The sequence below is a fragment of the Lynx rufus genome, unplaced genomic scaffold (assembly GCF_022079265.1).
Source record: "Lynx rufus isolate CCGP_SWC_20201006 ecotype Redwood Valley unplaced genomic scaffold, mLynRuf1.p SCAF_2, whole genome shotgun sequence".
Lineage (NCBI taxonomy): Eukaryota > Metazoa > Chordata > Mammalia > Carnivora > Felidae > Lynx > Lynx rufus.
Window position 1 is genome coordinate 130,404,883 of NW_025814834.1, and position 26,982 is coordinate 130,431,864.

Below are 26,982 nucleotides of genomic sequence, written 5' to 3' on the forward strand. Positions count from 1 at the left end.
TTTATATTAGCCAAGGTCTAGAGGCCAGATAGTACTTAGCCTAATCCTAGACCCCATATAGGCTGGTATCTGGGAAAGTGACCAATGAACCTAAGACTGAAATACTAATGCTGACATTTAAAATGGGTATAGGACAAAAAAGAGATGGAAAATATGTTACGTGATGGAGGTGTTGGGTGATGTCATGATGGTAATTGCTTTGCAATGTGTTGGTGTATCAAATCAATATATTATACATCTTAAACTTATACAATGTTATGTGTTAAAATATCTGAGTGAAGCTGGCAAAAAGAATAAAACAGGTGTAGCAATGGGGAAACATCTAGGATAAGAAAAGGTTATCTTCTCCAGACTCAAGTATGGAATATAATATGAGGAAACCTAATACTTACAATTCAGGAGAAAACATTTACTCACAAAATAATTTCATAGAATTTCTGTAATTTTTTTATTTTTTAATTTTTGACAGAGAGAGACAGAGCGTGAGCGGGGGAGGGGCAGAGAGAGAGGGAGACACAGAAGCTGAAACAGGCTCCAGGCTCTGAGCTGTCAGCACAGAGCATGACACGGGACTTAAACTCACAAACCAAACTGCAAGATCATGACCTGAGCCGAAGTTGGATGCCAAATTTGGCATCCCAATTTTTTTTTTTTTTTTTTAATGAAAGGAACACTACCAATAATTGCAGAAGGTAAAGGGCTTACAGAGCATCTATATTAAATCAGGACAGTGGTCTTCCTATGGAAAGGCTAAGTAACGAGAACTACATTTGCAAATTAGTTAAAATCATATAGCACAGCATTTAATCGGTATTAGATAAACAAAATTAAAGACCCTGATGAATGTGCACCTGGGTGGCTCAGTCCGTTAAGCATCGGGATCAGGTCATGTTCTCATGGTTTGTGAGATTGAGAGCCCTATGTTCAAGGCTCTAGGCTGACAGTGCAGAGCCTGCTTAGGATTCTCTCTCTCTGTCCCTCCCTTGGCCATGTGCTTTCTCTCTCTCTCTCTCTCTCTCTCTCTCTCTCTCTCTCTCTCTCTAATAATCTTAAAACCCTCACAAAAACCTCCACACCTGCCTTACAGACTAGAGTGGCAATAGATAAATATTGCTGAAGAACTAGCCTGTAATTGTATGTGTAGCAACAAGATAACGGTTTAAGAAATCCTGTGTTGAACTAAGAGGGTCTTCAATTTTTGGTGGAAATGTGGCTGAGATGGGTGCAGATTTGGAGACTTCAGGTCTAAAGACATTAGATTTAGGGATTGCCTTTGTATTTTTCTTTGACTATCAAAATACCAATGACACTTTTCACAGAACTAGAATAAGTAATACTAAGATTTGTGTGGAACCATAAAGACCCCTAATAGCTAAAGCAATCCTGAGAAAGAAAAACAAAGCTTGGAAGTATTAGAATTTCAGATTTCAAGATATTCTACAAAGCTGTAATAATCAAACAGTATGCTACTGACACAAGAATAGGCACATAGATCAATGGAACAGAATAAAAAACCCAGAAATGAACCCATGCTTATATGGTCAATTTATGACAAAGAAGGATATACAATGGGGAAAAGACCTTCTCTTCAACAATGGTGCTGGAGAAACTTGGCTACTTTTACACCATATACAAAAATAAACTCAAAATGGGTTAAAGACCTAAATGTAAGACCTGAAATCATAAAAATCCTAGAAGAGAACATAGGTGGTAAGTTTGACATTGGCTGTAGCTGCATTTTTCTAGATAATATCTCTTAAGGCAAGAGAAACAAACAAAAACTATTGGGATTACATCAAAATAAAAAGCATCTGTCCAATTGAGGAAACCATCAACCTACTGAATGGGAGAGAATATTCACACATGACATATCCAATAAGAGCTTAATATCCAAAATATATAAAGAACTTACACAACCCAATACCAAAAAACCCACAAATAGTCCAATTAAAAAATGGGTACAGGACCCGAATAGACATTTTTTCAAAGAAGACCTACAGATGGCCAACAGACACATGGAAAGACACTCAACATCACTAATCATCAGGGAAATGAAAATCAAAACCACAGTGAGAGATCTCCTTATACCAGTCAGAATGGCTAGTGTCAAACATACAAGAAACAATAGGTGTTGGCGAGGATGTGGAGAAAAAGGAATCCTTGTGCACTGTTGGTGGGAATGCAAATTAGTACAGCCACTGTGGAACACAGTATGGAGGTTTCTCAAAACATTAAACATAGAAATCCCATATGATCCAGTAATTCCACTACTTGTTATTTATTCAGATAAAAGGAAAACACTAATTTGGAAAGATACATGGACCCCTATGTTTATTTCAACATTCTTCACAAGATATGGAAGCCATATCTTACGATAGCCAAGATACGGAAGCAAACTAAGTATCCTTTGATAGATGAGTGGATAAAGAAAATTCATACACACACAGTGGAATATCACTCAGCCATAAAAAAAAAAATGAAATCCTGTCGTTTGCAACAACATGGATGGATCTACAGGGTATAACACTAAGTGAAATAAGGCTGAGAAAGACAAATAATATAGGATTTCACTAATGTGGAATCTACAACAAAACAAAAAGCAGAATCACTTGAAAATACGAAGAATGAACTGATTGTTGGCAGAGGGGAGTGAGGGGGATGGACAAAATGGGTGAAGGAGTGGGAGACAGACTTCCAGTTATGAAATGAATAAATTACAGGATTAAAAAGTAGAGCATAGGGAATGCATTCAATGATACTGTAATAATGCTGTATGGTGACAGATGGTAGCTACACTTGTGGTGAAAATAGCGTAACAAATAGAGAAGTTGAATCAGGGTGTCATACACCTGAAACAAATGTAACACTGAATGTCAACTACATTTAAATTAAAAAAATTAAAGGATAAACATTTAATTCATTGGAATTAAATTCACTGGGAGATATGACTCAAAGGGAAGACTCAAGGTATCTGCCTGTGGGAGTTGAGAGAACTTGGGTTCATACATCCATTTTTTTTTTCTTTTTACATTTTTCTATTGTCACTAAAAACACTTAAGATGAGATTGAGTTCAAGACAGGTATGGTGACAATGTGGTAAGAGGTATTAGTGATTGGTTAGCATGTTTTCTTTTTTTTTTCTATTAAAATTTTTAAAATTTTTAACTTTTTTTTTTTTTTAAATTTACATCCAAATTAATTAGCATACAGTGCAACAATGATTTCAGGAGTAGATTCCTTAGTGCCCCTTACCCATTTAGCCCATCCCCCCTCCCACAACCCCTCCCATAACCCTCAGTTTGTTCTCCATATTTATGAGTCTTTTCTGTTTTGTCCCCCTCCCTGTTTTAATATTTTTGTTTCCCTTCCCTTATGTTCATCTGTTTTGTCTCTTAAAGTCCTCATATGAGTGAACTCATATGATTTTTGTCTGTCTCTGACTAATTTCACGTAGCATAATACCCTCCAGTTCCATCCACGTAGTTGCAAATGGCAAGATTTCATTCTTTTTGATTGCTGAGTTATACTCCAGTGTGTGTGTGCGCGCGTGTGTGTATCACATTTTCTTTATCCATTCATCCATCGATGGACATTTGGGCTCTTTCCATACTTTGGCTATTGCTGATAGTGCTGCTATAAACATGGGGGTGCATGTGCCCCTTCGAAACAGCAGACCTGTATCCCTTGGATAAATACCTAGTAGTGCAATTGCTGGGTCATAGGGTAGTTTTATTTTTAGTTTTTTGAGGAACCTCCATACTGTTTTCCAGAGTGGCTGCACCAGCTTGCATTCCCAAGTATGTTTTCTAAACAGAGTACAAATCTCCTGGGTATAAAGATCGCAGAGTTTATTGGAAGGCTAAGAAAAGGGTGGGGAAAAAGAAAAGACCAAGGAGCATTTTCTACTCAATTAGGATATATTTCTACTTGGTTAAGTGTTTTCCAGAAGGAAATATTATATGGAAGTAGTGGTATTAACAAAAAGTTGTGTGCATGTGTATGTATATGCACATATGGATAATATATATGATAAATATATAGCTCAGATACAAATCTGGGCTTTATTTCAGATCTTGTTAATACAGTGTTTTTAGTGCACATCTAGTCTACTCTTATTTAACTTGGAAAAAACTACAACTTCTTTTAACAAAGTAAATTGCGATATAGTGGGCAGAGCTAAAACCTGGATCATAAATCATAAGGAACTCAGGTAGTAAAATCAAAAGTAATAAGCATAATTTGCATAAAATTGGGGTGATACTGAATTGGAAGGAGTGTGGGTGCAAATAGAATAACAATTAGGTTAGAAATGTGGGTAGAAAATAGAACGTAATTTGTTACAATAAACAATGATCTATAGGAGAATAATACTGTTCCAAATTTGTCCAGTCATTTCAAGTTTGTTCAAAGTTACTCAGTGTGTAGAAGAAGCCTACTGGAAGGCACTAAGAGATAAAGTGAGGGATGTTCTCTTTTGTAGGTAAGGGAAGAAAGAGAGGAAGGTAGGTTGCATGGTCTAGAGCTAATATTCTGAACTGAGTGGAAATTAAATCACTTTTCTGATATTTCTAGAGATGTTTTTCTCCAGAGTGTATCTTTTTTTAAAAAAAATGTTTTTTATTTATTTTTGAGAGAGAGACAGAGCATGAGTGGGGGGAGGGGCAGAGAGAGAGGAAGATACAGAATCCGAAGCCGGTTCCAGGCTCTGAGCTGTCAGCACAGAGCCCGATACACGGCTCGAACCCACAAGCCATGAGATCATGACCTGAGCTGGTTGCACGCTTAACCAACTGAGCCACCCAAGTGCCCTGCATCTATTTTTTTTTTTAACGCGTCATTTTCCTGAAGTTGATATTACTCGGGGAAATGGGTTACACTTCATTTTAGTTGGTTTCCTTGAGGCAGACCCTGAGGTCTGCTTAAGCCTGCAGTTACCTGAAGTCTGGTCCTACTGCTGCTTTAGAGCCCATCATCACCTCACCCCATTAACCCCATGGTCAAGAATGCAGCATAACTTGGCAGAGAAGAGTGCTGGCAGGGGGATGTTTTGGCTGTACCACTTGTTAGCTACCTTGACCTTGGATTATTTACCGTATCTCCATTCCTTATGGATAGTGTAGAATAATATTGTCTTCCTCACAGAGTTGTTACATGTATTTACTGAGATACTCTATGGAAAGTGCTTAGTGCCTTATGTGGGACATACACATTTATCACTTGCTATTGTTTGTAGAACCAGGCATTATTAGGAGGCATTGCCTTGATTTCTCAGAGAAATGAAGGCTGAGTTCCATTTGAGATCTGGCCCCTGCCTACTTTTCCAGCCTCATTCATCCTTTAGGCTCTCTTTACTGCACTGGCTGTGAAGGCCATGTGAACGACTGCATTTTCTCCAAAAGGCTAGGTCTTTCCTTCTCACTATACCATTTATCATGACCTTTTGCTTACTTGGAGGAGTGAATCTCAACCTACCTCTTTGTTTTTTGTTTTTTTTTTTCAATATATGAAGTTTATTGTCAAATTGGTTTCCGTACAACACCCAGTGCTCATCTCAAAAGGTGCCCTCCTCAATACCCATCACCCACCCTCCCCTCCCTCCCACCCCCCATCAACCAACCCTCAGTTTGTTCTCAGTTTTTAAGAGTCTCTTATGCTTTGGCTGTCTTCCACTCTAACCTCTTTTTTTTTTCCTTCCCCTCCCCCATGGGTCTCCATTAAGTTTCTCAGGATCCACATAAGAATGAAACCATATGGTATCTGTCTTTCTCTGTATGGCTTATTTCACTTAGCATCACACTCTCCAGTTCCATCCATGTTGCTACAAAGGGCCATATTTCATTCTTTCTCATTGCCACGTAGTACTCCATTGTGTATATAAACCACAATTTCTTTATCCATTCATCAGTTGATGGACATTTAGGCTCTTTCCATAATTTGGCTATTGTTGAGAGTGCTGCTATAAACATTGGGGTACAAGTGCCCCTGTGCATCAGTACTCCTGTATCCCTTGGGTAAATTCCTAGCAGTGCTATTGCTGGGTCATAGGGTAGGTCTATTTTTAATTTTTTGAGGAACCTCCACTCTGTTTTCCAGAGTGGCTGCACCAATTTGCATTCCCACCAACAGTGCAAGAGGGTTCCCGTTTCTCCACATCCTCTCCATCATCTGTAGTCTCCTGATTTGTTCATTTTGGCCACTCTGACTGGCGTGAGGTGATATCTGAGTGTGTCAACCTACCTCTTTGATTAGATGGGAGTTCTTTCTTTGTGCTCCTACTAAACCTGGTGCTTGCCTCTCTACTTACTACACTGGGATCAAAATGCTCTCTCTGCTCCTTTGTATCCCTCCTTTATGAGACTCTCATCTCCTGGAGGGGAGGATCTCATCCCCCAGCTTACCGGCTTGGGGCAGTATCTGCCAGAATATCATAGTTGTGGAAGTCATGGACTTTGGAGCTCGCAGCCTGGGTTTGAAACCTTACTCTACCATTTACCAGCCATGTGACTTAGGGCCACTTATTTTACCCGTCTGTGCCTCAGTTGCCTTAGTAGATGGGAATTATAGTAATACCTACCCTATAGCATCAAGGGCAGATAAAATGAGAAAGAAGAGATTGAGTAAAGAAACGCTTTACTTTGTCTTCCATTCTTTACTTCCTTTCTGGATCTCCTGCTACTCAAGTCCTGCTCTGGCTGTACCATAGAGTGAGGTAGAAGGGAAGCATTCTGGCCACAGGGGGCTAAGCAGCAAAGGATGGAAGGGTGGGGACTCTTCAGGGGCATGTGAGGAGCTCTGTGGCTGCTTTCTCAGGTGGCTCTTTGTGGGGGGAGGGAAGTGCATGAGGCGGGGTTACTTTCTGTCAGACCTCCTTGTTTTCATTTGCATACAGCTCTTTTTCTTTTAGGTCAGACTTGAACACTAAGTTTCATTCTCATTATCCGGATTAACGGATTTGTAAGGCTTTTCTCTAAAAACAACACAGATTTGTGTCACTACAGGCTTTTTCCTCATTTTGAATGTTGCCTCTAATGGAGAATTAGCACAGCTCCCCTCCTTGTGGGGTAACACAGTCACAGGATTCTAATTCCTGCAGGAAGTGGCTTTTCTGGCTGTGTGCTATTCCAAGGATTCTCTGCCTTGGAAGGATGGTTCATTTCTCACCTAGATCAGGGCACATGAGACTGATTTTCAGCTCAATGATGGATTGCCTGAGCAGCTGCTACCACATTGTTGCCCTTCTGCCTACTACCACCACTTGCATTCTGCTGTGATTACTATCACTGCTGCTTTTGCTGAACTGTTAGTGCAACTGCTTACATTCTACTATGATTATTAACTGTCACTGCTACCATTACTAAACTGTTGTTATTCCCACCAATTTCAAAATCCTGACTTTTAACTACTGCATTCTGCTATCTTACTGGTCTTTGCAAAAATAAATGCTTTTTTTTCTATACCTGTAATAGGGAACTTTGCAAGCAAGTTTTCTCTAGAATATAGACTGTACCATTTTTAGTGTGATTTGGGCTAGCTATGTTCCAGATCACAATATGTTGGGTGTTACCTTTTCTCCTTAGAGGCAATGGCGTGCGTTGCTTTTATTAGCAAGTTAATGAATTTAGTAAAATAGATGTTTCAGGCCAATTTTGATCTCTGCACTTCCCAGGTATTCAGTTTTTTTAGTGCAAAGACCAGAAACACATAAGGGGAATTGAATGCTGTTGGCTAACCTTTTTTGTGTGCAAGGGCTAATGCTGAGGTTGACAGATAACCTTTGTAACTGCGGGTCTAAGTTCCTGCCAAAGGAGAGGGGTACAATGCTCTCTCTTATGAGGGCAAGGGCTGTTGAAAACAGCAGAGGGCTTGTGTGTGTCTATTACGATGACATCTGGCTAGAAATCATGAAAATCTGGTAGCAGGCTACTATTGAATATATACCAGAGGCTGGCAACCCAGAGTAGAGATGATGTTTAAGAATGTAACTGCTTAATAATTTAAAATCTTTATTTTACTCCTAATTATTAACATTGCCAAATTCTAAAAAAGTTCTTGGGGTAATTCCCTAAAAAAAATTACCTATTTATACACTAATAGGTAAGTAAGAGGATATAATGACAATTTAATGTAAAGTTTCACCATGAGTTCTTTGGCTACCAAGGGATGGTTGCAATTTTTTTTTTTTTAAACCTAACCTGCCTCATCAATCATTTATTATTTATTAAAAACACTTGTCTGTTATAAAACCTGTATGGATACATAGATGAAATAAATGTAATCTGTACTTTCAAATTACCTGTGGCGGTAGTTGGGAGAACAGATCTATTATAGCGAGATGGTTATTATGACAGGTGTGAGCCACAGTGCTACAGAACAGGTAAGGATGCATGTGTTCTTAGAGGTTAGCCCTACATTTTGGAGCTTGATTACTTCCATAAAGTTACATATAACCCATAAAAGTTTTAATCATTGAAGAAAATGGAAAAAAAACTTATAACTTTAAAGGTTATTAAATGGCTATATTTTTGATTAATTATTTTTTTTTAATCTTTTGAAAATGCCATGTGACCTGGAGAGCAATCAACAAGGAAATATTGGCTTCTGGTTTACTGAAAATAGGGGAGTTTTTGTTCAGTGATTTGGGCACAAGATGGGAGCTATGAAAACAACTCCCCTCCCTTTCTGGACTTCTTCCCTGCGTGTTCTTTAGGGTCTTCATTTATTTATAATAATAGGATCGATAAGAAAATTATTTGAAGGTACTCTGCAGTCCTGAACTGATGCTAAGTGCAGCATAATTATTTTATAATTATTCAGAAGGCATATACAGATGTGATTTCTTTATAGAGCAGTGGTGATGATGCCCCTTCCGGTGGGATCCACTGACTCAGAAGAAAAAAGGACAAAGTCCCCATAACATTTTTTTTTTCATTTTTTCCTTTTCTTTTGTTCTTTTCTTTCCAAAAGATGTAGATTTTAGCTCTAATTTCTAATTTTAAAAGACCGATATAGGGGGAGAGAGAAGATATGGTTAAAGGGACAGAAATGCAAAAAATTCCAAGAAGAGAGAAACTTGATTTATTACTACTTCCCTTCCATGCCCTCCTGCCTACTAGTTCTGCAAAGGATGATTGATGCTTTGGAAAGGGATGGAGTTAGTATGACGGGGGTACTAGGTGGATGTTGATAAAGTCTAAGATGAGTAGTGAGCTAAAATAAATAAGTAGATAAAACTCTTATTGTACATTGATGTTTGTAAACAGGCTTCATCAGAATCTCTACTGTGCCTTTCAGAACTGTCAATCAGCTCATTAATGGCCACCCAGAATTCGAATTATGGCAAACTCTCAAATTCAGTCTCTCCTTCAAATGGAATAATGAGTGTCCCATCAAGAATGAGACCCTGAGAACTACTTTGTTCATCAGGCGGCTTGGCTGCTGGTGGTCCTTGTGAAAATTGGAGTAAGTCAGCAAGTGTACATGGCTGTGAAGCTATATTAGAAATCATCTTTCCCACAGATACTGTTTTTAGGTTGGGATTGAAATAGCTCATTTCACAATAAGCTGTGGAGGTTTTTCCTGTAATGTAGTGTCAGTTAACATAATGAGCCCATTTTTTTGCTAACAGTTTTAGAGAAGTAGATGCTTAATTTTTCAAATAAAAAGGGGAAATGATCCTGCTTGTTTTCATATCATTGAGAAAGTCAAAATGGCTCTTATACCCTTAGAGAAAAAGGCAACAATACGCCTTATAAAAGGAGTAGAGGGAAGAGAAAGATTGTCTCAGAGCTTTATAGTGAATTTTCGCAGTCTGACCTTTAAATGTTTTCTTTTTGGAGCATCAGTATTGCTAGCATTGAAGTGGTCATGTCTTATGAAACATTACCTAATCTAGAGAGCTCCGTATAATTTTAGGATGTCTTAGACCTTGATGGTGTTAAAATTTCTTTAAAGGTTATCTGCATCTACTGAGTGCCTTTCTACCATTTTAATTCTTCAACTTGTAAAAAACAAAAACAAAAACAAGCTGTGTTTCTGAAGGGGCAGAGAAGGTGATCATGGTGTTGAAGACTGGTGGTTGTGCTGTTAGAATATGTCACTTATCACCGGGTATGCCAGAGATGCTGCCTAGCTCCTCTGTCATTACTGGGTCTTTCCATATGTGAAGACAAGAGTTAATTGTCTGCATCTGTGGCTCCTTTTCACATGCCTTGTCCCCCAAGTGCTACGCTAACATTTTCAGTGAGTGTCTCCACTGAGTGTGTGCAGTGCCCAAGACAGAGCTATGGATACAATTCCTCATTCTTCTCTTTTCTCTCCCACTCTCCCAACCCCACACATAATCAATTACTGGGTATTTGCTTTCCATATTACTTCCTAGAGTTCTTTCCATTCTACCTTCTACCATCCTAGTCCAGATCACCATAATCTTTTTGTTAAATTAAAATGGCAGCATCCTAACTGTCCTGTCTTGCCTACCTAATCCATCTCTAATAAAGAGACAAGAAAACATTTGACTCTGTACACTGTAAAGGGAGCTAGTGTAATACAATAGTTAAGGATGTGGGCTCTGTAGCAAGAATATCTGTTTGATTCATGACTCTATTACTTTGACAAATGCAGTTATATAAACTTGAGTAAACAAAGTATATATAAAAGAAAAAAAAACTCTTGAATGAGTTGTCATGAGGATTAAATGACATACATTAGTATAGAGCTTGGTACATACTGAACACTCAGAGATTACTGTACTCATGAAATGCAAGCTGAGTGTTCTGCTCTTCTGTTAAAAACCCTTGAACCTCACCACGTTTTCTAGGATAAAGCCACATCCCTTTGGCATGCCTTGAAAACCTAGGCTCCCCTCTCTAGCCTCACTCTCACTGCTGCCCTCCAGAGAGCTGTGTCCATTCGCTACCACTTCCCCTGCCCCCAGCAGTCCATGCCTTGTCTTGTGCTCATGCACATGCTGTGCCATTTATTTGGCACTCCCTTATACCCCAAATCTGATGACTTCCTTTCTCCTCCGTGAACATCAACCATTCTTCCTGTTTTTGTGGCTCTCGTCCTTCAGTTCTCTTTTCACCTGTCACTTATTTCAGAAAGCTGTCTCTGATACTCCAGGACTCCCAAAGAACCTTTGAATGCTTTCCTCATGGCAGTGGCCACATACCGTGTAATTGTGCATCCACTGGTCTGAATACTCTGCCTGACCAGGATAAGTCTTCTGCAGGCAGTTTGGGTCATGCTTGCTTTTTTCTAGTACCTAGTCCTTAGAAGTTTCATTCCATTAACATGTGTTTAATAAGTAAAAAAAAAAAAAATCAGTATCCAGCTGGAAGTATGTTTTGTGAAATTTTATGATGCCTCGTATATAATCTGTACCTCAGTAACATTTGTTAGGTGAGAAAATGATTTTTAGACTTGTGTGTATCTTTAATTTTGGTAACGATCTTGTGTGGATACATTTAATATTTTAAAAATCCTGAAGTTATTTAAAATTCTGATTTTTAAAATTTGAATCCTAAATTCTAAACACTCCTAAAGTTATCTCCTATAAATAAAATGATTTAACAAAGTTGTATAATTTTTTATCAAACATGGGGTTTGATTAGGAAATGAGATGTTTTTGTCCTTGTGTATCATAAACCATCTCTGAAGGCAGAATGTTTTAAACTACTGCGGATGATACCAAGGACTATCAGATGGCTGCTAATCTGAAAGAATTTGTAAACTGGGGAGAAAAACACTTATACTGAAATAATAGTGTTAAAACCCCGGTCACATCTCTAAGCATGAAACAAGGTCATGTGTTCATCAGTCATCTAAAATAAATTGAAATTTCATCTTAACAGAGTAACAAAAGGGCTGACTTATTAAATTAACTCTGTTGTGATAGATTGCTTAAGCAAAGGGTGGAGTTATTGGTCTATTTGCTAAAATTGGCCCACATAATCTGGGAGCAGCCTGGTGCTCAGACTTTGGTTTCTAAATAGCATTTACCATATAAGTGGAAATGGATTTGCTTGGAGAAATGGCTAACTCCAGAACTGGAGCAAAGAATATATGATGTAGATTTGGGGCAATTGGATCTAAGAAAATGAAAAAAATGGTGTTCTTTTAAAAATGACACCGGAACAAGTTTGAAGGAACCCCAAAATGGACAAACTTGGGACAATATGAACATCAGAAAAAAATGACTATTGATTATTATACAAGCAAAGAAGAGGGGTCTGGGAGGAAGGGCAGCAAAAGTTTTTTTTTTTTTTTTTTTTTGGTAAGAATATCAGCTAATAATTAAGGAAGGAATGATGGAATTAGAAAAAAATCACTATTTTGCAGTCCCAAAATGAATAATCAAAGCAAGGGTTATTAGTGGATGGTAAATCATGGTGAAAAATTATTGGGAAATTGGACAGCTGAATAGTACCAAATTATCATTTGGTACTATTTTTATTGATATAAAAGGGGACATTTACCTTTACAATAGATGTGGCAGAAACCATCTTAACTAAGCAATCAAACTTAGCATCAACAGTAATTGTTTAACTTTTTGTATCTTTAGAGGCTATGAAATAAGAAGTTCACAGTATGAAGTATTTTTACCAGAGCTGTTTAATTTGTATCTAGATTCAGCTTTTGGTTCACTGGAAATACACAACATGGAGGGACAGGTTTAATGATATCATGAGGAAGTAGTAAGACAAATCCAAAATGTGGGACATTCTATAAGACAACTCGTCTGGAATCTTCAAAAAGTCAATGTGTTAAAAATAGAGCAGGATATCTCAATTAAAAGATACTGCAAAAAATAAAACAACCAAATGCAACAGGTAAATTTTAATGAGATCCTAGACTGGAGTGGGGAATAGCATAAAGAGACATAGTGTGGGCAGTTGAGGAAATGAGAATATGAAAAAGATATTAGATAATATAGAATTGTTAATTTACTCAGATGTGGTAATAGTATTGTAGGTATGTAGGAAAATTATCTTTATTCCTAGGAAATGCATGTTGAGTTATTTAGGAGTGAACTGCTGCGATGTCTGTAACCTGCTTCAGCAGTATACGTTTTATAAGTAAATAAAGTGTTGGCATAGAAAAACATAGATATGGCAGTATGTTCCAGTTGAGTAGATGGAATGTTCATTGTACTATTTTTTTCAACATTTCTTTTGGTTTGAAATTTTAAAGAATCGACTGGAAAAATAACAAGTTCAGCATGATGAAAACAAAGCCCAAGTCTTGGGAATGTCAGGCAAGCTGTCAGTCCCAGGGCTTCTGCAATAGTGTTAAGGCCCACTTCTCCATCCTTCAACTTTGTTCCTGTGCCTGCATAGAGCTGAACACCCATGAACATGAGAAGTGTGATCCTAGTGTTATTAGCCAAACTTTGGATAGCTGTGAAAATCTCCAGATAAGATTAATAGAGGAGTTTGAGGGCAGAACCTTGTGTACTCATTTTCAGCATTTCCAGTGTCTGGAATGTTGTGGGCATTCAAAACTGTTGACTGAAAAGATACCTACAGGGAAGACCACATTTGAAGATTGCCTAGAAAAGTGAGAGCATGCCAGTGACCTTATCCAAATCCGCTAAATATTTGTGGAGTTTAACAGAACTGAACTAGTTAAGGGGCAAATAAGATTAAGGTTGGTTCCAGAAGTAAGGGAACCTACTTTTACATCTGTGTGTATTATGTATGCAATAATGACTACATTTTTTTTTTTAAGTTTCAGAAACAATATTGCTTTTCTGAGTTAATAATGAAAACACTTGAGTGGAAGTCTACTGTAGTTTTTCCCACACAGGGGGACATCTGAGTTTGGTGAGAAATCTTCAGAGGTTGGCATGTGCAATTATGCTTCTCCTTGGTGAGCTATGAGTTGGGCACTTAATTATGTAAAAAATATTGTAAGAGAGCAGTTGCATAATCCCCAAGAGAGTAATTATTGTCTATCTTGGCAGAATGCAAGACTCTTTTAATCTGTAAATAAGCAATCCTATGTGGAAGAGCTACATGTAGAGTGATGCTGTGTTGTAAAGGTCTCTTATGAATTTTTTAAAGTGAAAGTGGAAACTCCATATGCTGATTGGCCTCTGCCTTTGTGCTTCAAAGGGTTGATGATGCTTCCCCTGTGGTTTTAACCCCTCCTGAAATATTTAAGCCTCTGAGAAGGATTCCTGTAAATTGTCAAACTGCATCTGAGTTAAGCCTGTGAAAAGTCTGAATATTTCAAATACAGAGGAAGTAAAGTGTTCTTTCTGTAAAGTAAAAAAACCGATATGAAAAACAAAACAACAGAATAAAACATTGACAGTGCTTAAGGAATGCTTGAATTAGCTAATAGGTTTCTCGCTTATTGGAGGATAGTAGTCTTATGAGCTGCAATGGCACACATAAAAATATTTTTAAAAAGTAAGTTGCTTTCAGTGTATGTGTGTACTTTGGTGGGTCTGAGTCTTTTGGATACTGAAAGTAAATTCTGGTTTTAAAATTGTCGACAGATCTGCCTTCCCTCTTGTTCTTCCTATTAGTGTTGATGAACTGTGCATGTTCTTTTCCAAAGTTGACTTTTCCAGTTGAGCAGCAGAGTCCCCACTCCCACCCCTTTGCCTACTCAAGGACCTCATTCTGGGTGACTCTCCTTCTCTCTTGCATGACCAACTTTTCCCTCTCTACCAAGTTATTCCCATCAAAATAAAAACATGTAACAGCTTCCATTGTTTTTAAAAAGCCCTTCCTTGACTTCTCTGACTACATCCTCAATGCTCTTTCCCCTTTGCAGCAAACTCAAGAGTCTATCTTCTATATTCTGTTTTCACTTCCTCTCTCCGCATTGTCTCTTAAACCTTTTCCAAGCTCCCCAGTCGACATGGAACCTGCTTTTGTGAAGGTGCACCTGTGACCTTCACACAGCCAGGTTCCATGGACAGCACTTGGTCAAATCTTACTATCAGCAGCTAACAGTTTATCAGTCCTTCGTTCTAGAAACACATTCTATACTTGAGTTAGGGAAAACCTGTTCTGGTTTTCCCTTCCTCACCAGTCACTTGTGCTCAGCCTTTTGGTGGGCTCTTTTCCTGATCTCATAGGATTACTGCAGTCCCAGGTCCTCTCCCCTCTTCTGCTTTCTCCCGAAGTCATATCTGGCATTATCATGGTTAAAAATCTTCTGTATACTCTAAAGACTCCCACATTTATATCTGGAGTACATACCTGTACCCCGGACTACAGACTTGTCTGTCTAGTTGCCTGCTGCCCCACATCCCATTGGATGACTAATGGGTGTCTCAAATTTAACATAGTCAAAATGAAACACCTGGTCTTCTCACAGTTGTCTCTTACCTGGTTATTGTAATAGCTTCCTATCTGCTTTTCATGTCTCCATCTTTGCTCCAGCCCCTTTCAGTCTATTTTAAAAACAACAGCTTGAAAGACCCCTAATAAAACATCAGATCATATCCCTCCTCTGCCCCAAGCCCTCCAATGACTTCTGTCCTGGTCAGCATAAAAGCTGGTCCAACAAGTTCCTTTCATCATCTGACCCCATTACCTTTCTAGCTCATATCCTACCTTTCTCCCTGTCAACCACTCTGCTCCAGCCACACTGGTCCCTTCCTTAGACATAAATCAGACACTTTTGCCTCAGGGCTTTAGCATGGAATGATACTGGAATGACCTGTCCTGTACTTCTGTGTGGCTTGCTCCTTCACCACTTTCAAATCTCTGCTTATTTGCCCTCTTCCCACTGATACCTCCTCTAACCATCCATTTAAATGCCCCCCACCCCCCACCCCATCCCCATCAGTGCATCCTGTCCCTCTTCCTGGCTTTTTCTCCATTGCACTTACCATCACATGAAAATAAAATATTTACTTTTTTGTTTTTGTTGCTGAATTTTCTTTCGTTTTTTTTTTTTTTAATCTGTCTGCTCTTACTAGAATGTAAGGTTCCCAAGGGAAGAAATTTTGTCAACCTTCTTCATAGCTGTGCCACCTGTGCCTATGAAAATAGGTACTCAAATATTGCTGAAGGATTAATTGAAAAGCAACCTCAAAAGTTGATTGACTTTTTTCCTTGTCAACTTTTTTTTTTTTTTTTAAGCATTCTGGGTAGATAGAGGATATAGAGCATTCAGAATGATTCACTATATACTAATAGCTATTTCCCATTCCTCAGTTTCTCTGTTTGAAGAACATAAGGACATTCCTCACGGCCTGTTGCGAGACATTTGGAATGAGAAAGAGTGAACTCTTTGAAGCATTTGACCTGTTTGATGTTCGTGACTTTGGAAAGGTAATTACATTTCTTTTTTTTATGTATTATTTTTTTTTTTTTTTAGTGGGGAACATTTTATCTAATACTTGTAATTTCTTGTTGAAGTAGGACATGTGACTTAAGTGGGCTAGGTATGTGCATTAGGTAGTTAAACTTCGCAGGTAAATGACTTAGTAAAAAAAAGCAAATAACAACATTGTCCAAATGAGAATTATTTTTCATTTAAAGCAGTATAAGGAGAGTCTTTTATCCAGAAGTAACCTGTTGGCTATTTCAGAGGGCAGGATTACTCTTTTACATGCGACAGATAGTAGGAACAGTATTTTTTCCCCTCTGGTCTTTTCTGTATCTGAGAGGCACCTAAGTTTTGGAGGTTGAGAATGTTCTGCTGTCCCTCTCCCTATTTTGACCCTTGGGTAAGCATTGGGGGAGACATGAATCCGAAATGTTTGAGATTGTCAAGTAATTCTATTGTTTGGATTTCAGTGTATACATGTTAGATTGTTGGACTTCAGTGACGTTTGTCACATGTAAATTGTTACAATGTTTGGTATTATCTGTATGTATACTAAACGCTTGTATGTAGTAGATGAGAGATTATTGTTTCAAAAGTTATGGATATTAATTTCAAAGTGATTGGACATAAAGTTAAACTTTGACATGTCAGAAGCCATAAAGAGCCATAATTAAGGTGACTTTATTTTTGCTCCTGCTGACATAATTGTATTATGAAAATAAACAAATAGAAAGGGAGATAACTAAATGGAACTGAGAAGTTTGCCCTTGCTCTTATAATTCAGGTGCTAGTATTTCATCAGAAGGCTCTTTGACAGTGACACTTCATTTTGTTTCTAAGATGTAATATTTTGGTTATGAAATGAAAACCAAGCAATGGATTGGTTTGCTTGACCATGGGAATAAATAGCACAAACTTGAAACAGACTCATAAGAAATTTGATGCTGAAATCTGATGCAAGTACGGGGAAGCCATCCTGCCCAGGAAGGGAGAAGCCTTGGCTTCTTGACTCAGAGTCACTTGGTCATCTTCTGGAAGTCACACTCATCAGACTGTCAGCCTCGAAGCCTATACAAAATGAAATGGGTGTAAGACTATGGTTTCTAAGATTCCTTTTTCCTTTGGCAAGCTGTGATTTAACTCTTTTGAGGTCCAAAAATGTGATGGAGGATAACATGGTAACAAATCAAATGAAAACCAATCCTTCCGGTGGAGAGATTGGTAGCACATTTGTCTAAGGCCATGATGTGAAGCCTTGAAGACAAAGAGGAATCAACTAGAATCTCAGGTAAGGTGGATAGTCCTTTAAGTTTTTGGCCCTAAAAAAAAGTCTTAATAGCCTAAAAACAGGTTTCCTTTATTATTTGACCCTTCCCCCTACTTTTAAAAAGTCAAACAGACTTTCACTGTCTGTTGGGGAAATGAAAAATGAAAATGAATTAGGGAAATTAAAAATGAAAAAAAAAGTCTAGGTTTTTTAAAAGTTTTTTAAGGAGCTCTTCACTTTTCATTCATATTTTCAAGAAATGGTGTGGACAAAGATTAGGACATCATCTAAATTCTTTGGAAATACATGGCCTTGTTCTAGTGGAATGCCACTATGTGCTTCCATAATGGAAGCTTTGTAGGAGCTGAGAAATTAAAGAGTTAATTATAAAGGAGTAAACTGTGTGCTTCTCAAGGGTAAATGTATTTATGGCTACTTAAAATATTTTGAAAGTGATAAATTTGAAGCAGAGTTGAACTTGAGGATGTCATTGAGAACTTGATCCTGTACTTACCACTTTAAAATCATACATTTTTGCTGCCACGACCAGTGCAGTGTCCAAACTACATTTGACTTAAATAAACCAGTGAAAGTTAAAGAATTTAGGATGCTGGGCCATAATTTACCAGGGTTACTACTATTAAACATTATTACTCTAAGCAAAAACATCAATACTATCACTCAATGAAAACTTTGGAGATAACTTCTATCTTTTCAATCTTTATATATGTGTACACACACACACACACACACACACACACACACACACACGAATCCTCATACCTGCCCTCTGACATGCAAGTTCTGTTCAAATTACATATGTAGTAGAGATTGGAACAATGGTTTGAACCCAGATCTGACTGATTCTCACTGCTACCATCGTGCAACATTCACATAGCAGGTTCTGGTGTTTTGTACATACTGGCTCAATCTTCGTATCAATCCTGCCAGGTAGCTATCATTATCATCCATATTTTAATTTTTAAGTTTAAAAAATGTGAATAAGGTGTTAGAGACCAAATAATTTCTGGAATTGTGATGATGAATTTTAACAGGATGTAGACAGGTTAGTTTATTTTTCTTCATTCCTTAGGATTTAATTAAATTTTCGATTAACCTAAAAAGAAAATATACTTATATGTATGCTCCCCTGTCTGCCTCAATTCATATAAATAGTGAATCTAGGATTCATACATATTTGACACCTTTTTGCCTAGGAATATATTAATTGTAATAATAGTATCTAAAGTTTTTATAGCATTTTGAAACTTTGAGTGTGCTTCATATCTAGACCTCATCTGATTCTCATGATAGTCTTAGGAAGGAAGCAAGCAAATATTCCAAATAAGGAAACCAAGAGCTGGAGGTTTAACAGCAATTTAAAGGTTTCCTTGGTTGGGGACAGAGCAGGATCTGGATCTGTATCAGGTCTTCTGACCTCTTAGCCCTTTGTTTTTCTTGGCTACTGTCTATGTTTGGGTCTTGCTGCTATGTGAATGCTCAGGGAGAAGGATGAACTCATGGGACAAAACCAAGGGACAATATGAGATTAAAAAGTACAAGTGATCTGTGACTTGGAATCTAATTGCACTTTTATTTTTTTTATGAAAGAGAGGAAAGATTTAGGATACTGCATGAGTTGCAGTATAATGCTGGTTGAAATTAAGAACTCTACCTTTACAAATGTTTGACCGATTCATGTCTCTAGCCATGTAGTCAGTTTTGAGCTAACCCTCCCTCCCTTCCCTGTGGTGTAGTCTGCTCCCTAATCTTTATCTTAGTTCTCCCTTGGTTCTGGGTTCAGGAACTCTACCCTAAATCATAGGCTTTGATATGGATAGGTTTTCTTTTGGAAATTAGCCAAATCCTGGGAAAACTAAAGGAATGCATGACATTAAAAAGTACAAGTGATCTGTCACTTGACATCTAATTATACTTTAGAAAGAGAGGAAAGATGTTTAGCATACTGTAGGTGTTAACAAAAATGAATGAAAGTTTTTCTCTTAGTTTTTGAGATAGTGAAGAACACAAATATTTTGGGCACTCTAGATGGGCTTAACGATAATTTTGCCTTCCAGCATTACCGTTAATTCCTAGTATTGAGTGCTTTACCCAATGTTAACATAATATCCATTTCACTTCAAACTCATATGTCAACAAAAGAATAGTTATGAACATTTCCTATAATTTGATTTTTTTTTTTTAAATTAAATCTCACAAGGATGGGGATGAATTTAGTAAGTTGACTTAGTAAGTTTACTTTCTTTTAAAGAAGATTGATCTTTTTCTGACTTTATAATAACAAAAAAGTAATCTTAGTTGGCTTCTTTTTTTAAGTATTGTAATAAAGAACTTCTTTACCTAGAAAATTAAAGGTTACTAATTAAAATACTTTTTACATTGCAACAGGATCTGTAAATTTGCTCATTTCCATGCTGTATATAAATTATTCTTCCATTCCTCAGTGCAGACTGTCATGTTCTGATTAACAATTTTGCTGTTTGGAAATGTTTCCTACTGAGCTGTCTGTTGGCACATTTATAGTGCGGAAGTACATGGGATTTTTCTTGAATGAGACCATTTCTAGTGAGTAATAGAAATCCTGTTGCTGCTGTTGTCCAGATGAGTGATGAAGTCAGCTTCTTCCTTTGGTTGTTCTGGGTGATATAAGGGCCTGCTTCTTGCTACCAACGAACTTCGCATCTGTTGTTTCAAGCTTTGTTAAACACCTTTCAAGTGTAAGGTGCTGTGTTTTCTTGAATTAAAGAGAATCACACCCGGCTAAAGGTAGTTCTAGCTGCTTTTAGTAGCAGTAGGGTAGTAGCAATGTGTTAAGGTTCAGGGCATGTATTGTCAAAAGGGAGTTCAATGCATTGGGAGTAGGAGTAGGTCAGGGATACAGGTAAGAGCATTATTGAGAGGTCATTTTGTGTTTGGGTTAAGAATATGGTTTCTGAGTTGGATCTTGGTTTGAGTTCTGGTTATACTCCTTACTAGTATGTCATCTAAGACAAGTTATACTTAACCTTGTTGAGTTTCAGTTTCCTCATCTATAAATTGAAGTTAGAGAGATAATGTATATAAAGTGCTTAACAGAGTATCTAGATTTAAAGTATGTACTTGTAAATACTAGCTGTTACTACTCTTACTGTTACCAGTATTACAACTGTCATTACTAGTGTTAATTGGTTTCCAATTCAGTGGTAGGCATAGGGGTTGAATTTTGAATTGAGTGCAAGAATTAATGACATTGCAGGGGCAAGATGAAGAAATAAACTTTGTTTTTTCTAATGTAGCATAGCATTGGTCTGTTTTATCCTGTCCTTGTCCCTTCTTCTGTGGGCTTGCATCTCCTTTGAGAAACCACCCTTTTCCAGTCACATAGTTTGGATGGTTTGGTCAGTGAGAATATCCCATCCCTTTGGCCAGAGGGAAAGGTTCGGGGATGGGGCAGATCATTCATTTGGGACCAAGATGATGTGTTGAGACATTTGTAGGGGCAATTCTATTGTGATCTCCTCCAGCTATTATGAGGCGTGGGGTAGCCACAGCCATCTGGGTACCACGTGGAGTTTCAAAACAGATCAAGTTTAGAGCTGAGGATGATCCCACATGTGAGGCTGGAATCATGCTGTGCCCAAAGACAAATACATGTATCTCTGGATTTTTTCCATGACATGAGCCAGTATATTCTTCCTCTTTTCTTCAAGCCAGTTTGCCTTAGATTTCTCTCACTTTTGGTTGAGAGAACTAAGTGACCTGGTTTTGTCTGTCCATTGATTTCAGTTGTGTAGATAAGTTAACTTTTCTTCTCTTACCAAAGTCCACACAACTTGCACACCGTATGGTAGCCTCTACGTGTTTTATCATATATAGAAAAGGAGGTATGAGGACAGAATCCCAGAACATCTGTTTTGCAGCATGTAAATAAGTAGAAGTATGGTCCCAGCTTTGTGTTAAATGCTTTCTGTTCCTTTCCATTGACTCAAGCAGTATTCCTAGCTCTTCAGGTTTGGAAGAGACTCTCAAAGTCATCAGAAATTCTTCTCCAGTTTATCTGTGCTGTATGGTATCAGGTGGTCATTCATGCCTCTGCAGACTGGGAGCTCACTTCCTCCTGAGGCCCCCAGCTGTATTTATGTGTTGGGACATACAGAAAGATTTAAAGATGACCTTAAAACCACAGGGTAAAAAGGACTAAACAAGGCCAACACATTCATCTGGGGATTAGTAGGGCTTGGAGATACTCATTGGTTTGGATCAAATGGTCCAAGAAGTCAGAAAACCCTACAGGATTCTATGTGCCCTCTAAGTTTTTTACTTTACTCCTCTGACCTTGGATTCCTCATCTATAAATAGGATAATAATTTCTACCACACAGAATTATTATGAAAACAGAGTTCATTTACATAAAATGCCTGGCATATTGCTTAATAAATAATTGAATGAACAAGTAGATTGAGTATGGAACCAGTAGTTTGGGTAGATACAGATCATTCAGGGTTCTGAATGTGGAAATGTGTAAAGTCCAAAAGAGGATTCTAGGGGTATTTTTTGAAAGTTTATTTGGTTTGATACTTCTCTGGCTCAGATTATTAAGAAAGTTATAATGCACATGTGTGTGTGCATGTATGCACACAAATGGTTATTTATACCTTATGTTTTCCTAGTTTTTTTGGTAAGAATACGTTTAACTTTGTGCGTGTGCACACATGCGCGTGCAGAGATTAGTTGAGAGATCTGCAGTGAAACTTTCCCTGAAGGTAGTTGATACCTTAACACTCATTAAATGCCCCTCCCCCACATAAACCAAATTAACAGCAGCTACATCAGATTCAAGATAGAAATGGTTGAGTTCTTCACCTTAAGTACATGGCCATTTAAAAATGAACTTGCTGAGAAAACCGAGGGGTATATGGTTAACTTAATGTTGAAAAAATGTTGTCTGTGTAATGGAAATTCACAACAGTCTGTACCATCTCCTCTAAGAGGCATTAGTGTGTGTCCCCCACTGCCGACAGTTTATTAGCACCTGCTATCAAGCTGCCTTGACATTGTGAGCTCAAATTTCTGGCCCATCTGTAATGCCTTATCATCTTCTGAGAGTATTTGCTTCGTTGTATCCTATAGTTTGTGTGTTTTCACTTTTTCATCCTTTTTAGCCTAACATGTTTACCTCAGGGTGTATGTTAAAAGGTTCAAGGACCTCTTCCTGCCCAGCCTGTGCTGTTAGTCCAGGCTAGCCTCTCAGCACTTTTACCTGGATGCTGGCTAAGCTCCATGTTCTCATCCCTGCTTACAGTCCTTGTGGGTGCTGGGGAGCTTACCCTCTGAAGCACCACATACATCCCAACACAGCAATACTGGAGGACCTGTAATTGGTTTCCTACTACCTATGCATCTCCTTGGAACTTTACCTGGTTTTCCCGGTCACAAGAAAACCCTCCCTACCAAAGATGCGTGAGCCTCACCTGGGTCTGGGTAGCTTCAGAGATCTCATGTTGGCGTGGTTTGAAAAATTCATATTGGCTTGTGCACGTGCACTGATCAACAACTGGAAACATTTTTCAAAGATCTGTATGTAACTAAGATGAATTATCTTGGCACATAAACATAATTTCTCTTTTTGAACTCCCACTCTTGAGAAGTTTGACAGTGCTCGAAGTATCTCTCATCCCAAATTATTCAAGTCTTTGGGGCTTTTGCAGTCATAGAGCCCTAATCAGCCTTGGTTCAAAATACCAGAAGGAGCTCAACGTCTGTCCAGTGGATGGTTGGCCAGCATGGTTCAATTGAAGACTGGTCCCAAGGGCTTCTTCAGTAGCTCTTGTTCTCTGATGCTGGCATGCTACTGTAGGTCCAGTGTCACTCAACCAGGCACTACCAACACCCCCCCACCAAATTTTAGCCTCTGTATTGAACCTGGTCAGGCCACATTTCCCAGTCTTAACAGTGAATGCTGTTCAGAAGCTCATGGAATACTTTCCAGCCAGGAGGCTTGAGTCAAAGCCTCCTTATTCAGCCTTTACAGAGGTACTAACTTCAACCTGATAAAGCAGCATTTGGAATCTCTGGTTCCTTTCCTTCAAGAAGGCCCTGGATTTGTCCTGGAAAATCAGCCAGCTTCCAGCCTAGAGCAGGCTAGCCTATCAGGGCTAGTGTGAGGAGTCAACCTCGGTCAGCCCACAAAGGCCTTCTTTACTTTCTCCCTCTTGAGCAGTGGGTGGTTTGCTTGTATTTACATAACTAAGGGAGAGCTTTCCAGTGATTCCTTCCTGAACAAAGAAAGCTTGTTCAAGACCTCCATTTATGTCTCCTTAAGCCTAGAAGGAGGGAACAGCTTCTGGCCTTCCCTAATGTGTCTGTCTGGTTGGCTCTTAATACAATTTCTACATCATTAGCAGTATTCTTTTTTTGTCTTTTTACAGAGCTGACCATTTTAGCAACCTCTACATCTATTTCAGTCTGTTTGCCAGTATATTTCACAGGGTACTTAATGCCAGGCAGATTTTCCCATTTTTATGGCACCTCAAAGAACTCTGGTACCTGAGACATGCAGGATCATTCTTTACACCTTAGTGATTTTTCAAGTTCTTTTTCTTTTCCTTCTTTTTCTTTTTGTCTGCTGATTGCTTTTGAGCCGGTTCAAAAAAACTCTGCACTGCTCTCCAACCTTAGTACAGTTGAAAATTCCTAGAATGGCATTTCCCAAAGAACCCCATTGTCTTGAGAAATATTAATAGATAGCATGGGAAAAATATTCTTGTACAAATACATTTGTTAAACTGCATATTCTCTATGGGATATGGTAGAGGCACTGATGAGTCCTGCAGTGAGGAAAATAGTTAAGGTTTTGCTTAAATCTAGGGTTTCTAAAACTTGTATATAAGTAACTATTTAGATATCACACAATCTCTTCAAACTCACTATGTATAAAATTGAACTAGTCTTTTATTTTCTTCACCCATTTCTATTTGGGTAAAGCTATTCCTTTATTCACACTGCCAGGGACTAAAGTTACAAATGCCTCTGTTACGGCCCTTGTCACTGGAGTTATTTTAACTTCTAAGCTTAGAAGCTTCTGAGCTTCTAAGTAGCTCCCTACCTTCAGGTTTGAACCACTCCAGATTTTACTTTCAGAGTAATAACAAAAAATGCAGAACTGATCATTTTACTCTTAGGTTTAAAACTTGACAGTGGATCGCTGTTGCTTACAAGAGAATAAAGTCCAAACCCTTTTACAAGTCACACAAGGTTATTTGTGATCAGACCCCTTGTCTGCCTTTCTAACCTTATTTCTTGCTTTCCTAGTTCTATTACCCACCTTGCCTCGGTCACATGAAATCGCTTAAGTCATCATCACTCTCCAGTTAATACTTATTAATATTGTTTCCTTTGTCTAGAGTGCTCTTTCCTCCCCATATCCCTTACCCCTAGTCTTTAGTGACTTATTTTAAGATAACACACAGAAATACACTGCTTGAAATCTGAGAATGGATGATTTATCCAGAGCTCTGTGTGTAGTTGATTCTTGGATATATTGAATACCCCCTGGGGCCTGACTTTGCTAATGTCTCTCTGCCTCTTTCTTCAGTTCCAGCTGAACCTTTGTGGTCCTCCTCTGTCCTGCAGAAATTTAACCTTGACACATTAAATCTGCCCTCTTCCTCAGCTCATTTTGAGACTTTGAGATCAAGTAAACCTGGTTTTCCCCCTCCCCTGTCCCCAGTTACCAATGTAGGAAAGTTACCCAACTTCCCAGGGACTTATATAAAACAGCCCTAATGAGCTGTGGTGAGGAGTATGCATTTGATTCCCTGGTGGTTTGCACAGTTAGCACAGTGTGGGCTGTAGGCTCAGTGGTACCGTCTCTTGAGCAATTCACCCATTATTTCTTCATTCTGCGAATGTTTGTGAGCTTATTCTGCCAGGCACTGCCAAGTGCTGCTTAATCAACATGGGCAGACAGTCTCCTGCCCTCGAGTTGCTCTTTGAGTTCAGGAAACAAAACAAGTAAGGCATAAATAAACAAGACAATCACAACCAATGATAAGTACCATTGAGGAAATAAACAGTAGAATGATGAACTACTGGAGGAAGCCACTTTGGACAAGGTGGTAAGAAAAATCTTTTTGAAATCCCGGAGACCCAGTGAAGGCAGATATTAGTATTGGATATTTAATAAAAATTAAGTTTTAGGTAAGCATGCTTTAAATAGATTCTAACCCCACTTCTTCCAGCAGAACCCCTTGGAATAGTCCTTTAACCTAGTCTCTGCTTCATCAACTCTCAAATCTCTTCTGATTCTAAATTGTCACTTACTGGTAAAGGTAATAGAAGCACATTACATTTTATAAAGTAATACTTTATTTTGATAATTCTTAGTTGTATAATCCTCTCTAAAAATACTTAGGCTTTTAGCCCAGGTCTATTCTATTTTCGGTAATATTGGCATTCCTTTAAAATCTTGAGAATATATAAAGATTTAACTGTACATATACACTTATATACATATATAAAGGCATTATAAAGAGATGAAAGCATGTTAAAGAATGTTGCTTTGATTTTGCATCTTTACTTGGTAAAGTTAGGAGAACATTGGTTATCTAGAAGTGGGAATTTAGTTTGAGAACTGAAACTGAGCTGCTCTTTGCTGTGCCAAGGTTTCCTCCAAAGATGAACCTCAAATCTTTTGAGTGGTAGTTTTTTTCAATTCTACTATATTCTTAATATATATGTAAATAAGCACACAGGTACGGGTTTATAGATATACCAAGATTACTAGACATATCTACATACATACCATCTGTAGTAATTTATTTATTGCACCTTTTGTTTATAAGTATATGCATAAATGTAATTTATGATTTTTTTAACTTGCATGCATATAATTTAAGTACCATATAGCTGCATATTGTAATTCCTGTTACATGATGATCTATGTGAGCTTCATTATATCTTTGGTTAACCTTGTTTATGTATAAGCCTTTTTTTTTTCCTTTCTAAGGCTTTTAAACCAAAGTTGTTTTTAATCCTCTCTTGAAGGAATGCACCATATTGGCAGAAGGTATAAGTAATGAAATTATTGTAGTATAGCATGCGATAATGGACAAATGAAAAGATGCTATGCAAGAGAAAGGGTTCCGCGGTTCCTAAATGTGGTTAAGGAAGGTGCCTCAGAGTTTATCCTTATGCTTAATCTAGACAAAAAAACAAACAACAAACAATACAAAACCAGGAGGGGGTGTTGGTGCTGCTGCTGCTGGCTGTTGTTAAGAACTTACCAAGACCATGTCTTTGGTACCATTTTACTTTATCCTCACAGCAACACTATAATGTTGGTATTTGCTTCCATTTGATGGCTGAAGAGACTGAAACTCAGAGTTAAAAAAACAAATCATAGCTTATAGATGATGCAGCAT

General features: G+C 38.1%; 1 protein-coding gene across 1 annotated transcript in view; it reads left to right on the forward strand.

Moving 5' to 3' along the window:
• Positions 1–26,982, forward strand: part of VAV3 (vav guanine nucleotide exchange factor 3) — a 358,745-nt gene that overhangs the window by 67,207 nt on the left and 264,556 nt on the right. Inside the window, exon 2 of the mRNA XM_047085931.1 lies at positions 16,179–16,295. Coding sequence (XP_046941887.1) covers positions 16,179–16,295 — 117 coding nt within the window. The remainder of the gene's footprint in view (positions 1–16,178; positions 16,296–26,982) is intronic.